General features: G+C 41.2%; 1 protein-coding gene across 6 annotated transcripts in view; it reads left to right on the forward strand.

Annotated features, from left to right (window-relative positions):
• The window catches only part of PLXNB2 (plexin B2), a 262,309-nt gene that overhangs the window by 143,306 nt on the left and 102,552 nt on the right, over positions 1-16,451 (forward strand). For 4 of the 6 annotated variants that reach the window (XM_052790853.1, XM_052790851.1, XM_052790852.1 and 1 more), the window contains one exon: positions 916-984. The exons of 1 other annotated variant lie outside the window; for it this stretch is intronic. In XM_052790853.1, coding sequence (XP_052646813.1) covers positions 983-984 — 2 coding nt within the window. In that variant the 5' untranslated portion in view covers positions 916-982. Of the gene's footprint in view, positions 1-915; positions 985-7,553; positions 7,632-16,451 lie in introns of those variants that run through there. One more of the 6 variants, XM_052790850.1, reaches the window with a different exon arrangement.

Here is a 16,451-nt window from a genome sequence, read left to right on the forward strand (position 1 = left end):
GTACTGGGCAGCCTCAAGGAACACGAAGGAAAAATAAAAGCCCTGCTGATGTTTGTGTCTTACCTCCCCAGGGAGCCAGTGTTACACAAGTCTCCAAGTCAGGTTCAGCTGAGATGAGATGGCTCTGGAGAAAAGGTGGTGGATTTTGCCAGGTGTTCGGGTCTCTCTTCCCTAGGAACTGCCATGCGGTGATCTTTTAGTGCGTGCATTGGCATTCGCTGCAAACTGTTTGAGTGAGCATCGCATGCTTTGCTAAAAAGTAACTGAGAAATAACGGTATGTAAGAAACAGGTTGGGGCATTCAGCACTCACTACGTCTATTGACTAGGATATTTTTTCGAGGACAGTTGTCATCTTCACATTCGTGTTGAACAATCTACGTGAACCCTTTTTTATCACTTTTTGGCATATACAGTGATGTTAAAGAATATCAGATGGTATTTTATCCTTCCCTAGAGGGACAGACACTGTTTCTCTTCCATTCTTAAATGTTTGATCGTGGGAGGTGCTGAGTACTGCCATTGATAAGAGTGTGTTCAAGCTCTAGCTAGAAGAGTGCCAAATCATACAATACCCCATCTGTAATGCTAGGCATTCTTTCTGGTAATATATCAGTTGAGCTCTCAGTTCTTCAGTAATTAGTTATACATCTGTGAGCAGCTGTCCATCTGATTTATAATCTGAGCAGCTATTGAAATACAGAACATTGCCCCATTTAGCCTCAGGATTGAAAGTTACGGTGTGCTAAAGTTGTGTTTAAAATGTAATAAAATTGACTTTATATAAACAAATTACCAGTTTATGGGATACTATAGATGATCTTAAATCAATATTTTAAAGTTCATAAATTCAAGGTGATTGAGCATAGCTTAATGCATATGAATATATTTTTAATTGCTGCCTTCTTTTATTTAGTAAGAAGATTTAACACTGTCCTGGAAAATAACTTGATTGTAGTGAAGAAGACTTAGTGGAAAAGTGAATGTAAGTATTTCACAGCATGTGTCAATTATTTATGTTTGCAAACCACTGACATTGGTGATATTATAAATCATGCTAAACTGACAGGCTAATTTACCAAAAAGACCACTTTTAGTATGGCAAGAATGCTGAATGTGATCATTGTGCATATGTGTGTGAGGTATAAAATGTCTGTTACGTAGTTTTCTGTGTGGGACTGTACAGTATACATACCTAAATGCTTTTAATGGGGCCACATGCTATTAGTTATTTGCATGCTTAAGAACTGTTCACAGGAAAAATGTCAACACAAAGTTGTCACTAAGTGCCCTTAAATGGAAAAAAAAAACCCACTACCCCTGTATAAATACCCATGGGGATCTTTAAATTCTGTAATGCGGACATATTTTCCATTTCCAGAGGAATTTAGTCTAACTTGGAATAATGCAGCCAGTATATAGTATTTTTTCTGTATACTTGCCACAGAGATGTGAGTTTATAGTAGAAGAAGATTGCACTGTGGATTGACAATTCAATTTAGAGTGAAATACAGCGGCTGCAAGTTCCAAGCTAAGTGCATCATTGCTCACTTGAGGTCACTTTTTCAAACCTGGAGTCAATAGTTCTCTAACAATAAGAGCTTTGGTTCATTTTCTAGACCCTTTTGAAACTGTTACTTTGCTGGTGAATACCCCATTATTTTTCTTAAAGTAATTGCTTTCCCTAGCTGTATTTCATAACAATGTGAACTCCCTAACTGTGTGCGGGCACATGTGTATATGTACGTACATACTTGTGTGTGAAGCAAAGCCATATCTCTGCAAATCATAGCCCAGGAGGCGCTTTGAGTGGCTCTGGTGTGCAGGGTAGTGATATTCATGAACTTCTAGTTGCTACGGATTCATTCCAGTATTTTTTCGTACTACATTTTTCCCACGATCTCACCTTCCATTTCCCAGAGTCCGCCTGATGAGTTTGGAAGCAGTCAACTAAGCCTTTCCAAATGCTGGATAAAGTACAGAATTCATGACTTAGATGTCAAATAGGACGGTGATCCTGTCTTAAATGTCTAACAAGCTGGGACAGTTTTAATTTTAGCCTTTGGGCTTTTATAAACTTGTCTTCTAAAATTACTAACTGACCAATAGTACTGAAACAGTGAGATACTGCAGGAACATTGCAAAATGCTGTCTGGTTTATATGGAGTTGTCTACTGTTACAGGGTTGCTTGAAATGAAGATCCTCAGATTTGACGACATTGTACCTAAGCTAAAAGATTTAGAGACTAGGCTGTGCATTGACTGTCTACATTACTGGTATCTGGCCCAGTTTGAAACCTATATAGGCTTATAAGATATAAAATCAAATCCTTCTGGTGTGTATTGAACAAAACAAAACAAAGTTTGAAGGCATTTACTGGGACCAGTCACTTGAGTTGCTTCAGAGTCCGAAAAGTACATCTCGAGTGACCTTGTTCAGGCCAGTGGCACTTCTTAAACAATTCCATGTGTGTGTGTCAACTTTGTACATATAAAAGTTTTTCTTGAGTTACTTTCACATTATTTTCACCAACTCAATCTTCAGCTGTTTCTCCTGGTAAACTTGGAAAGAGGTACTGTTATCTTCAGTTCCCATTTTTTGTGAAATAAGCAGAATATTTGTGTTTTGTTTGTTTGTAGTTTTTTAAGTGCCTGTTTAGCAGGAGAGCACCATTTGAGTATGGGTTGAATTGTAAAAGATATCTGCCCAGTTAAAATGTCATTTCATATATGTATGTATGTGAAAACAAATAAAAGACATGAAGTAGGACTGTATTTCAGGCAGTTGAGTAGTAGACTATTGACAACGTGATTATTAGCTGGTCATGAAACTGGCATAGGAATAAACATATCCTTGTGGAGAGATGGATGCTAGCATATTGTCCTTGATGTAAAAATAAATATAATCTCAAATAGATTTTATTTTTCTGATGTTTTAATTTTGTGCATGTGTAGACTGAGCTCCTAAATGGAAACCACCTTCTTGATTTGGCTCTTGCAGCTATCTTACATTAAAATTATAGATGTATCCTTCTTAACTTGAATAATTTTCAAAAATTAATTGGCCTCACGTTGGCTGGGATTTTTGCAGTAACACCAAATTAACAAGTTTATGTGGAGAGGAGAAAATACCTTTTCATATCTACTTTTGGGTTTGTATCACAGAAGTGGCTATGGAGACATTCTCATATAAAAAGTCAGCAGAGCCCAAGAGAGGGAACAAAGCACTTAACAGGAACCAAGAGGAGCAGTGACTTTGCCTAGAGTCACTCACAAACTGGAGGTAGAGCCCTGAAACTATGAAATCCAGCACCTCCTCTTACAATCATCCATTTTGATGTGTAGCGCATGCAGAGATATTTACTAAAAAATTTTATTTTAGTCAAAATTGAAAATTAAATCTGAAACTTGTGTTTGAATACATTATAATGGTTTGGTAGGATAGCTGGTAGGATTTTGGCTTCGGTTACCCATAAAGCCAGAAAATGGAGTAAACTTGCAGTAACTTCCTCTTCCTCATTCTCTTCCAATGAACTTCTGGACTGACCTTTCATAGAGCTGAAAGCCAAAGTTGGGATGCTGGAGGAATCCAGTGAAATATTGGTTTGCTGTGTTTCTTCACCTAGTGAAGAGGAGAGGGGAGATGGGGAGAGTGGGGGGGGTCCCCTTAAAAAATAGGGGAAGGCTAGGAAAAATGTAAAATGGACTAGAGGGGATGATAAGCTGCAAATTGTGTTGCATTATACTGATGATACATCAAAATAATCTTGAGACAGTGACTGCAAGGAGAAGGATGGGGAGTGTGTACTTTAGGGAATCAGGAGCAGGCACATTCAAGTAGAGCACAGGCAAGAAAGTACGCAGAGTGGGGGGGAAGAACACCCAGCCCTAATTAGATACCAGAATTAGTCCTCACTGCACATCTTGCAATCTGAGATCCCTTGAACAAGTTCTTAATGTAGCATTGAGTGTTTTGTTCACTGTTCTCAACAGTATTTCTTAAGTAAAATATATGCACTGGCACCGTAAATAGCCTGGTTCAAACACCCTTGTGAAGGGTGAGGACCACATCATGTCATGTGCTGTTACTAAGCTCTGCTTGCTGATAGGCAGATTCTTTCTGGAAAGTCTACGGAGATGCTTTTTAGACTTCTAGGATTATAAAGTAGTTGTTCAAAAATAGTGCCCATCCCAAAAAAGTCCACCTTAGTTTCTGGATCCAGCTGGGTATTGTAAAATTAATTGTTGTTTATAAGAACTTGGCTCCTATATCATAAATGCTATAAATAATTCTCAGCAGCATTTGGATAGCATGATAAATAAGGCATAGAGCCTCACTGGATAATGAGGAGAAAAATAAATATTGAAGAGTTGCTAGTTCATTAAATAATGTCTATGCTGTGCATGAAATGAGGCAGGGGAACAGGGGAAAAAGTCTCCCATCGTAAAGACTATTGTGAAGGATTCACATAAGGAACTTTAATTCTAGTATTTTCTAGATATGACAATCAATCAGACTTGAGTGCTCAGAATCACCTCCAAGACTAATCTTTAGATCCATAGGACTTAAGTCACCGAAACATCGGGTAACATTTGTTCAGTATCTTCTGCATGTCTTGGGCAGCGGGCGAGAATGAGATGGGGGCTTTGCAAAACATTCTCACAGATTTCCTGCTGTCATCACCCTGAGACCCTAAAGGGCATTAGGGGGGACTACACAGGGGTTGCATCTATCTTCATGCATGCGCTTTCTGGCATCTCTTCCAATACCTGTGTCCCGTCTTTTTTTCTTTCCCTTCCGCTCTGTCTTCCCTGTGTTGCCTGGCTGACAGTAAGGAAAATACTGCAGCTCCAGGAGAAATGATGTCTCTGCACCACCAGCACAAGTAGCCGGTGACACCAGGTCAGGCTGTAACCACCAGCAGTAGAAACCACAGGAAAGCCCTTTTTAATGATCTCTCTGGGGTGTGCAGAGCAGCTTATTCAGAGACTTATGCTGCTGTTTTCCCATATGCTATCAAGTACAATCTTTTATTTCCCTCTAATCTGGGTTTATATTCACTGGGCCATGTAGAGGCCAAATGTCATGCCTTTGCTGCTAGATCTTTGCGACAAGAGTGCCCATGGTGAAAGTCCTGCCCTTATTATCGAGCGCGGAGTGGCTGGGGGAAAGCTGGCTCCACAGGCAAGCCTTGGCTCTCCATCTTTCTCTGGCAGCAGCCTACATGGGTGACCCATCTAATAAAAGCATCGTGCCGCTTTCAACGTATTTCATATCACTGGCTACAGATGAAACTGTAATGAGTTTTGCCCATATGTTGGCACCTTTCCCTCTATGGAGAAATGAGGCCATGCTTTACGAGTAGATGCAGTACTTGAATGTCTGCAATGTGTTATGAACTTCTCATACTTTACTTTGAGACCTGCTTGTAAAAAATACTAGTAGGTTAGTTGTAAAAAGGTGGTTTATTGGGGGGGGGGGGGGGTGTCCTTTCTCCCTACATTCAGTAACATTTGACCTAAGTCTACGGGTCTGGTTACAAGACCCACAGGAGAGAAGATTCTTGCAACAAAACACAGCTTTTTATTTAGAGGTATCCATTCATCTTCCTTGAAACATAGATCCACATGTCAGTCTGTCTTTCTCATATTTCTCTGAAATAATCTCCTGGGGAATACATAGAAAAACAAACAGTAGATTCTTTACCATTTTAGGAGAGGGATGGAGACAAATTCAACTTCAAAATACTAGCTATTTTAAATGCAAAATGATCCTTCCTTAATTAATACTTGGCAAAGCATTTTAAAGATCAAAGTGTCAATATTAGCTAATTCTCATGACACACCTGTCAGGTAAGTAAAAATTATATCCATTTATAGCCCAGGAAGCTGAAATACTGTCTAACATCAGCATTTTCACAGTTGCTCCCTAGTTAATTTACTGAAATGAGTAGTCTAATTCTCAGAGGTTCTTCATATTCTTAGTTGTCCTAAATTATACTTGGAGCTCAAGAGTATTCACACTTTTGAAACCGAGTGCAAGTATTTTGGTACAGAAATGTGGGTATGGCAGCTGAACCTGAGGCGTCCACACTTAAGGCTTTCTCCAAACTTAAGCATCCCTAAAAAGTCTAGAGCTGGAACTTGCATGTTGTCAATTCCCAGGCTGGACTCAGGCTCCTGCACTGCCCAGCTCTCACAGCTTAAGGCAAAGGGTTGTTTCTCAGTGGAGCTGCAAAAGGTATGAGGTATAGATGGGCTTGGGAGGGTCAGTCTTTAAGAGATTTTATTTGCAGGAAGGTGTGTATAGAAGGAGTGTTTAGAGAGGGAGAGGGTGCTTGAAGTGGAAAGAAAAATGGTGTGTGGTGGCAGTTAATTTTTCTACTCCTGCTGTTGCTTCCACTAGAGATGCAGGTTACCTTGTTATTTCTGTCATGGCTCTTTCTCCTTTTGTTACAGCATCAGCGGAGTGGTATAATTGGGCTGGAGGACAAATTTTTTGCTGCCCTGTTGAGCAACGACCAAAAAGGAGAGGGGATTTTGAACAAGTGCTGTCTCCCCTTCAGTATGCAGTGCAACTTGTTTCCAAGTGGTGTTTTAGTTGGAGCGGTAGTGGTGTTCAAGTGCCTTGCTTTGTCTGTGCAAACAGTTTTTCTAACCTGTTTGCTCCGTTCGGTGTGGCAATGCCCAGTCCTGAATGAGGCACAAAACTTAAGGATGGCGTCATTCCATCCCGGTCTGTTCTCCCTCTTGCCAGGAGCAGGTGGGAACGGACAAAACCCCAGCCAAAGGCCGTCGATGGGTTGGCACTTAAAGGAGGGAAAAGCCTAGGCTACAAAAAGGGGTCTCAAGGGATTGAACAGCCTGGAGCAGGCGTGCAGGGCTGAATTAGGAGTTGGAATTGTTTGGCTTTCATATTCAGAGGACTTGTTTGCTGTCTTGGCCCTGCTCAAAGTGAATAAGCGCTACTGCTAATAACAAAGCCCGAAACAGAGGAGGAGTGAAGGATTAAAACCAGAAAATGATGACTCACCCTCCCCTGTCCCCCCTCCCCAGTTTCAGTCCCCACTAAACCATTTTACCTCACGAAAGCCCTGGTGGCTTTTCATTTATAAATAATCATGTGTTTGAAATGTTAAAATGTGTGGGCAGGGATTAAAAGGATATGTGATGCTACAGCATTAATAGAGTGCAGACCTCTGCAAGGGAATTGTGAAGGAAAATTAAAACGGAGTTATTTTTGGCAAGGGCTGCGGCATCCTGGGGACATCAAGAGAAAGCAAAAAGCAGTTTACCCAAGCCTAGCAAAACCAAGCAGAAAAGCTGGGTGCAGTAAAATAGGGCTTCGCATCAGTTCTTTGTCCTACTAAAGCCGAATTTGAAGTTTTGGCATTATCTCAGTTTGGGGGGGATGCAGGCAGGAGGTTCACTGACAAATTTCTGTTGAAGGTACCAGCCTAAACTGTCCTCCTTTCCTCCTGTAAACATTGGTGAATACAACTGCTTGGTTATCATCCACATTGTAACAGGTTTCTTCCTTCTCCTAATCCACAGTGGGACTGAGAGGTGGATGGACACCTGTAACGCTCTCAACTCAGTGTGTCAGCCCACAGGATTTTACAGAATAAGCAGGTTGTGATGCCTGTTTGGAGTATTATTCTGTATTCTCACAGAAGTAAGAACATTGGCACCAAGTTTCTTGTTGTGTTTGGCAATGAAAATTGAGAATTGTCCCCACTTAGAAAAAGAAATGCCTTACGGACTTAGAGGGAACTGTTGCAAATCAGTTCTCAGTGTTGACTCCTGCATTGATTCTAGAGTTTGAATATCATTTTTAGTGTCGTTCTTGGATGCTGTGTTAGCTTTGTCTCCATAAACCTTTGATTCCTGGCCAAAGTGAGCCATGTTGGAGTTGGTGAAGTCTGCTTCCTCACCCCCCCCTCTTTTTAATTTTAGGCAAGTGAACGATATCAGTGTGAACAATACCAGCATGAACAGGCACAGATAAGGGCACTGTTCTGCTGCTATTCTTGCTCATGATCTTGCTGCTGTCTCCTTGTTGGAGAAGGGGGGGAAGCCTCTGAATGCTATGCCTGTAGCAACTGTGCAATTACTAATAAATGAACAATTTTATGAGGCCCCATTCACTCCAGGTTTAATTAATTTTTGACACGCACTCCGAGCCTACAGAACCCAGGGAGTAGGGCTTTGAGGGGGATCTCCCTGGGGGAGGCAGGGCAGTGCCACCCTCCTCACCTCAGCTGCCCTACAGCTCCCTTCTGCCCCACAGGCTGGAGTAGTAGCCCCTGCTGCTCCCAACTCCCTGCACGGGGCTTTCACTCCATGGCTTTCAGACCAGGGCTTCTGCAAAAGTCCATTTGAAGCCTTAATGCTGCTGATCCCACTCAGTTTGGTGCTGGAACAGCCTGGCTGCAGGGGCGTTACAGGTCTCTTCATAGCTAGCAGTTTGAGGACTTCTGCTCCGTTCGTGCCCTGTATCCTCTCGCTTTATGATAGCAGTGATGTTGTTTAAGGAATTGTCCTAGGTGAACTGGTATGTATTGTGGTTTGCATTAGCGTGTTGATTTGTATGGAATACACCACCTTCACTGCTCTTAACCTTTGCTGTTACTTTTGTGCTAGCAAACATGAGAAAATGCCCTGTGCTCTCAGGATGTTACTTTTTTAATGCTGTTTATATGAATCTGTTTATAAGCCTGGCTTGTGTTCTTGTTTTGTTTTTCTCCCTGCTTTAATGCATTTAAATGTATTAGTTGAGAAAAATCTCTATAATAATCTTTAGTTCAATTAATGTTATATTTAATTAAAGGATTTTAAAAGGATAAAACTAAGAATTAAATACTTGTCTGCTTAATAAATTTTTAGGGCTAAATTCAAGGCAAGCCTCAACCTTATTCGATTCAGTTAATGCAGTACATGCAAAAGACATTATATTTAAAAATAGCTGTTCCTTTGGACAGCTAGACAATATTCTAGTGTCCTGTTACTGCAGCACTCAATTTGATCAAGCACAATGTCATGAAGTAATGTCAAGACGTAAAAATATCTAGTTTTAGGCAGGAAATTTCTCATTGCCAGTCAGTAAGCCAATGACTTTGTAAACAGAAGTCTTCTAGGGATACACGAAATACAGTCTTGTTTATTCTTGCTGGTTTTCCTTAAAGTTGCATCAGTTTAATTTGTGACTAGTTAAATGGATCGTATTAAATTACAGTTCCTGGGAACTTCTGAGTTTGCGAAACATTGCAACTCTTGTGTTTATACACAGCTAGTATTTTTTTTAAAATGTGTCTGGAAATTTCCAGACAACTGAAGGTATCTGCCACAGTTTTCTTCAAAGCTAGACCTATGTTTTCAAAAAGCATGCTTTTTAGAGCTTGTTCTTTTTGTTTTTTTTTTTCTTTTCCAAACCTGGAGGAAGAATGATGGTGCTGGTTGCACTGAGGAGGCAGAAAGTGTGCATTGCTTTGAGAGCTCTGGCTGGTTATTTTTCATATATAAACACAGAGCTGTGTTTAACTTTATTTCTAAAAAAAATATTTTTTTTTCCCCTCCTGTGGAAATGATGACTTCACAAATTATGGTACCTGTTATGGGGATTTATACTCTGACACCCTCTTCTTACCCTCCTTTCTTGAGCTGTTTTCCAATGAGATCCTCTTACTGCGTGTCAGAGAAGTCCTGAGGACACTGCAGGGGATGCCAGGAGACCCTCACTGAGAACAGAAAGCTGAGTCACAGTTTTGACTTTGGCATCCTCTGCATCAGTTCCACATACAAAAATCTCTACCATAGGCTATTGGCTATTTGGCTCTTCATGGTACTTACAGGGGGGGAAAAAAGGGTCACAATACCCTTTCCATTGTAACGAACAGAAACATACAGTACAGCTGATGTCAGGAGTGGTGGAGCAGATTCCTGAAGTCCTTTTGCACTTCTTACAGCCAGCATCTTTAGAAAGCATAAGCTTTATCATTCTATGCACGAGAAACTGGAATAGTTTGGTCTCTGCTCTGCAGTGACGTTGATTGCCAGTGCTTCATCAGAAGTGTGCAGAAATGGAATGACTGTAGAGAGGTCTGCTTGGTCGCAAAGCCAAGGAGATCCTGTTCAAAGGCCAAGATGGAGCTAGGAAGGGAAGGTGTGTGGTCAGTAACCCAGGGGTGAGCTGATTCGTTGCATTCCCAGGTTTTTCATACCCTTAGGTGAACTCAGATCAGACTGTCCATCCATATGTGAATTCTTTGGTTGATTGACTTGAAAGATATATTGGATAGTGTTTGTTTATAGTGGTCTAAGCTGCAGGAATATGGATTTTATCTGGCATATAAATATTTGTGGTGCTACCGTGGGTTTGCTTTGCAGGATGTGTATGCTTCCTTCTTGGGCTGCACCATGTGGGAACGTTCTACCTGTTTGCATGATTACAGATGTTGCCTAAAGGAGCTCTATGCAAAGAAGTTATCTCTCCTAAGGGAGGTATATGTGAGCAAAGCTTTTACAGCTGGGGGGCAAGCTATGCTGAGAGAAATTGTTCTTTGAAAATATGTCTTTGAAGTATATGTAGGACCAGGAGGAAAAGAACAATTAAATGATGTAGATGGGGAACAGAAACAAAAAACTAAAGAAAGAAAAATGTTCCCAATACATCTATTTTGCACAACTTGGACAAAATTGAATATGCTAACATTATTGTAAGCAAATGCGGTACCCTGAAAATAGTCACCTTACACAAAAGCAGGCGTTTATTCTCACGAAAGAGGAATGAGCGGAGATAACATCCTCTCCCAGCAAGCATGTCTGTCTGTTGTCTTTCACAAGGTGAGAGGCAGCATTTCTTTCTCCAGTTGTAGGAAACCTACTGAAGGTGTTTTACTCAAATTGTGTCAGGACATGTTTATACAGTCACTTTCTTGGGTACCAGTCCACGCTGTTGCCGAACAAGGTAGGTTGGTACTCCTATCTCCCCTACCTGCTTGTTTCTGCCACTTCCATGGGTGGCATAAGTATGGGTGCAACCAAACCTCATGCCTAAGCAAGAGCTGAAAACTAACCTGGCCAGGAGCTGAAAAATGGGTAGTTCCTGCTGGAGCAGCTCCATGAGTGTCTTCTCACCACCTCTTCCATGCCAGTACCAGCCCAAAGCAGAGCCTTCCTTTCAGAGCATTGATTGACTCTCATTTAGTATTGTTTCTGGACTATGGCATATCTGACATGGCCCAGATTTTGAATTTTGGTATCTCTTCTTGCTGGTTTATTTCTGTGTGTATGGCCACTATAACACAGTGCTTTTGTAGGGTAGGCATGAAAGCACCATACAACAGGTTTCTCAATCATATATTGAGATCGTACATCACTTGGCAGAGTGTTGCTTTCATGTTCACACAAATGTAATTCCCTTTTGTTGAGAATGCAGTAAGAGAGTAGAACTACCATAAGGACCAACAGGTGATGTATTTGGTGAAAAATGAAATTGCTAAAATACTTAAGAATTGTTGTATTAACTGTTTTCATGGAATAATGAAATGTAATGTTCTAAAAAGTAAGTGTCCGATTTTGGTTATCTGGTGATCTGTTGCTGCTCTACCGTGTTACATTATTACAGGCATCTCTATCTTTTTATCTGCTTGGTTATCTCTTGTCCTTTATCCGTACTGCACAAATCAGGATTTTTGCAGTACAGAGGCTGAGGATTTACCCTGTGCCAAATAGTGATCCACGAGCTGAGACAGGGTTAGAAATTCTTGGGTTTATTCCATAGACCATCCAGGTTTAGAGTTGGGACTATGAAGACTGCGCTTCTTTCCTACAGACCACTCAGTTCTAAAAATAACTATTTTCTGAAAGCTTCCATATGAAAGTGTGTATGTATGCTTATTACACATAATTTCCCTGTTGCTTTTGCTTGGGTGTCATTTCTTTGTCCTGCTTTGCTTCCCTCTGAATTTTGAGCTGAGCTCTCAGGGGATGAGCGTGCTGGAGATCACCATGGCAACACTCTGAAAAATGCACACTGCTGGCGCCAGGCTTTGCCGCCGTTATCCCTGCAAGAGCTCTGATGATCTGTGGACTTGTGGACTTATTCAGGAGCTGTGAGAGGGATGGAGTCGGTGGCTGAGAGCTGGGGGTACCATGCCTATTAAAAACATTTCCTGTGTAAATTGAGGAACGCTGGATATTGTTCACTGATGTACAGCACTAGCATCCAGCATTTTCATAGCTTACTGCTGAGATTTCCCTCAGCAGACTGTAAACCCTCTTTATTTATTTCACATAATTCTAATATTAGTCTCTTCCTCTTGGCTCTGCCCACTTTCACTCAAGACTACTGTGGGAGCCATTGCAAAGGCAAGGTTGTTACCCTGGTAAAAGCTTAAAGATGGTTGATGATAAAACATGTCATAAAGATTATGATGCAGAGTTTAAAAGAGGTGAGTGCTCATATCCCTGCTGTTCCCAAATCCTTTTGCAGGAGAAAAAGAAAACATTGAAGGAAGAGTTATTTTATAGATGAGTATTTCACAGCAGTGGTTGGGAGAGAATAGGTTCTCTCCAGCAGCAGGAAATAATGGAAACTGGGTAAAAGTGTATTGCCATCTGAGACAAGAATTAGGGGCTCTAGGTTGTGTTCTGACAGGGGAAGTGTGACATTGGAGTTTTGTTTTATATTACTGAAGTAAGAAGTACAGCATATCCCAGTACATGGGGGGGGCGGGGGGTGTTCTTTCTTTTTTTCCTTTTTTTTTTTTTTTTTTTTTTAATTACTATCTCAGCCCACCAGCCATAAGGCTACACCACCAGAAAGACACAGGCTTGTACTGCTCAGAGCAGTGACTAATTCAAGTGTGATCAGCAGCCTTGAATAAGGTGCCTCCGCTTCCAGTTATTGCATGGGGAGCACTAAGCCCATGAGAGCAAAATTCATGAACAAGCAGGATGCAGAGCAGGAATGCCCAAAATAGTTGGCAAGGAATGCTTAGGAGAAAAATGTATTTGAAACCTTCCTTTCAAGGGGTTTTCCCAGTCCCATTTGTGGATGTGTAGAGGTCAATACCAGTGTTAAACTGAGGGGAGCTCAGATTCCCGCTCTGAAAATGGGTTATACATTTTGCATTCATCACTGGGTAAAATGCACAAGCTGGTCCTGCGCCAGGAGCCCAGATCAGCCACGCAACTCAGTGCTCTAGAAGTCAGGTTTCCCTCAATCTGTTCCTATAAACGTACTAGTATTTCTTGTACAGCACTGGGTCAAGGAGCTCTGCTTCGGGCAAAGGCATCTGGCAGCAAAGCGTCAGAGAGATGGGTGTGGATGCACTCAACAGCCTGAATTGAGATTTCCCAATTCCTAAAAAAAGCGTTCTCGCTACAGAGCTACTGTACAAACACTGCAGCATTATCTGCGTGCTCCCACCCTCCACTCCCTCCAGCCAAGGGCATGCATTTCTTCTTGAATGTAGGTGGCTCTGGCAGCTAAGTGCAGAGATTTCCACTGCTGTGTTTAAGTGCACAAAATGTGGATTGAGCTTCTACTGGAGATAAATATAATAATGTTTAGTCTGAGGTTCCCAGACAGGCTTGAGCATGCGAAAAAGAGCAGAACCACTGAGTGCTGACAAGGTGAAGGTAGTTCAACTTCTGTAGAATCCAGAATTTGGGGAAAACAGGTAGAGAACTAATGGTATACATAGTCAGAAGTTATGACAACAGCACTCTGGTATGACATATAAACCTTAGGAAATGCTGCTTTCATTTTTTGTCATTATAGGGCTAAGAATGGTTTATTTCAACATGGAACCATTAATTTGGAATAAATTGACCAATTTCCTTCTAAGGCCAATTAATTAAATAAATTCACACATGCCTCTTTGAAAGAAGCGGTAAAATTATAAGTGATGCCACATATTTTAACCCATTTATAGAGAATAGAACTTCAGCAGATCAAGAGGTGTTGAACATTCCTGTAAATGCTGGCCAAAGAGTCCAGCGCTCTTTAAGAGACTAACTGAAGAGAAACAAAGTTCATGGGTTATTTTAATTTCCTGTTTGTCTATTTAAAGTTCATATTTTTAAAACAGAACTGAAAAAACATATTTGTGCATTTTGGAAGACTCTCATTCCCAAGATTTCATCAAGATAAGACTTTTTAAAACTTAATGTTAAAAAGAGTACTTATTTGTGGTGATGTGGTTCTAAGCAACCCCTGAACTCCAAATGCAGTTGACAGGGATGCCATAAGTCAAAAAATGTTGTACCTGAGCCCTATTTTTTAACTGTAAGAGAAAAATGTGGAGGTTATGTGGGTCACCACTCTGCCAGAATGCATAATGTAAACAGAATAAAACGACTGGGAGCTCATGGAATCTCTGCATGAACAAAGTTTCCAGAAGTGCTGACTTCCTACTACAACTTCTACCATCAGCATTAATCAAATGCAGTGTATTTAACTTCCTTTGCCATTCTCACTAAAATTAGATTGTTTACATTTTTGAGCATGCTAATGGCACAGTTATTTACTGCTTACCTCTACTAGGTGAAAGAAACCTAGTAGAGAATCAACCTGCTCCTTTCACCTCTAAAACACAATTATTACAATAATGCTGAGACTATTGTTGCTTTATAGAAAAGTTTCTCCTAGATGAGAAAGTGAGAGGTTTAGCTCAAAGAGGCTTATGATTCCTTTCCTGTGCTGAGATGGTATGAAATACCTGAGCTCTTGAGGTATGAAATATTTGATTCTGCCAGTTCCTGAGGGCTCTGCAGAGAAAGGAGGGCAAAAAGATCTTCAGAAGCTTTCCCGGAAAACCAGGTTTTGGTGCTGACCAGCATTAATACCCAGTATTGTTTGTTACAAGCCCGTTTGTTCCTAAAAATGTAAATGTCTTATCCTGGAGGTTCTTGCATTAACTCATTATTTGAATGTGTCTTGACTTTGATGTGGAAAAGCAATTTCTGCTGTGTATAAAATGTTATTGGGAAAAATATATTTTGCTGTTCATATAGTGAAAGGATTCTTCGATTCAGCCCCATTTCCCTACCTCAGCCCTGTTGTTTCTAATGGTGCTTTCACCTAGCAGATTCAGGCCTTGAAGAGAATAATGCAGTAGGTAACACTTTTAATCAGTATAGGAAATACGAAGCAGCAGGGAATGAATTTCCAACTGTGCAAACAAGAAAAAAAAAGAAAAAATGTGAAAGCTGGTTTTGTCATTTCTTTCTCCTTAGATTGGTCTTGCCCATGGGGCTTTTATGGTGCCACAGTTGCATACTTATCAGTAATTGTTTCCTAATTCTGCTCCATTTCTGCACTGAAGTAGTATAAAATGTTGAGCTCCGTGCAGCCAGTCAATTTTCAAGATCCCATGTGGACAACAGAAACCAGTGTACTGTTAGTAATCTGTTAAAAGGATAATTTTCCTCTTCTATCGGTGTTTAATTGAATGGAATCTCAAATCTTAATAGTACCTACATCGCTTAAATACTGTTCTCGTCGAGGTGTGACAATGGACAGGGAAAGGCTGCTTGTTTGAACAAGAAGCTTCTCTCTAATTAGTCCAAACCATATCTGAGTGGGGGAGAAAGAAGTTTACCAAAATCATTTCAAGAGTCAGAACTGGATAATTTCTTGTGGCAGCTGTTCGTTTATACTGGGGTGTTACTAAACAAAGTGTAAACTGAATGTGTGTTTGAGGAGGGCTTACACACCAAGGGGCATTTCAGCAGGGACAAGGAACGTGGCGGTTGCTTGTCAGTCACGAGCAAGCTGGGTTAAACTGCACACCTCGGCATCGGGCTGTGTCTGTCCGTGTTCTGAATCCCACTGGGGCCTGTGGGTCTTATCGTGATATAAAAACAGTGGTTGTCTGAAGCTGCATAGCCCAGGGCTGGAGTGAAGGCCAGCACCCGGCTGAAGCAAGGGCTGCAGGACAGGCATGGTGTGCTTGCAGTAGCTTCCATCTTTTCTTCGCCTTGTTTTTTGTTTGATTGATTTTTTTTTTTCCCCCAGCATGAGCTACAAAAAATTAAAAATCTTACATATTTGTGTTCAGTGTACAAGGAGGAAGTTTTGTTAGAGGGGGCAGGGAGAGTTAAACCCTCGGAGGCAACTGGAAGACTGGAAGCACAGGGTCAGTGAGTGGTTTTTTGAACAGCTAGGGGTGGGAAAAACAGGTGGAGCATCTGTGCTGTGGGTCGGGGAGGCTATTGTAAACAAGGAAGCATCATTCAAAATGCACCCCACCTGGAGTTCTGTGTCCAGCTCTGGGGTCCCCAGTACAGAAAGACATGGACCTGTTGGAGTAAGTCCAGAGGAGGGCCATGAAAACGGTCAGGGGACTGGAACACCTCTCCTATGAGGACAGGCTGAGAGAGTTAGGATTGTTCAGCCTGGAGAAGAAGAGAAGGCTCCTGGGAGACCTTATTGCAGCCTTTTAG

This window comes from Harpia harpyja, chromosome 6 (assembly GCF_026419915.1).
Source record: "Harpia harpyja isolate bHarHar1 chromosome 6, bHarHar1 primary haplotype, whole genome shotgun sequence".
Classification (NCBI taxonomy): Eukaryota; Metazoa; Chordata; class Aves; order Accipitriformes; family Accipitridae; genus Harpia; species Harpia harpyja.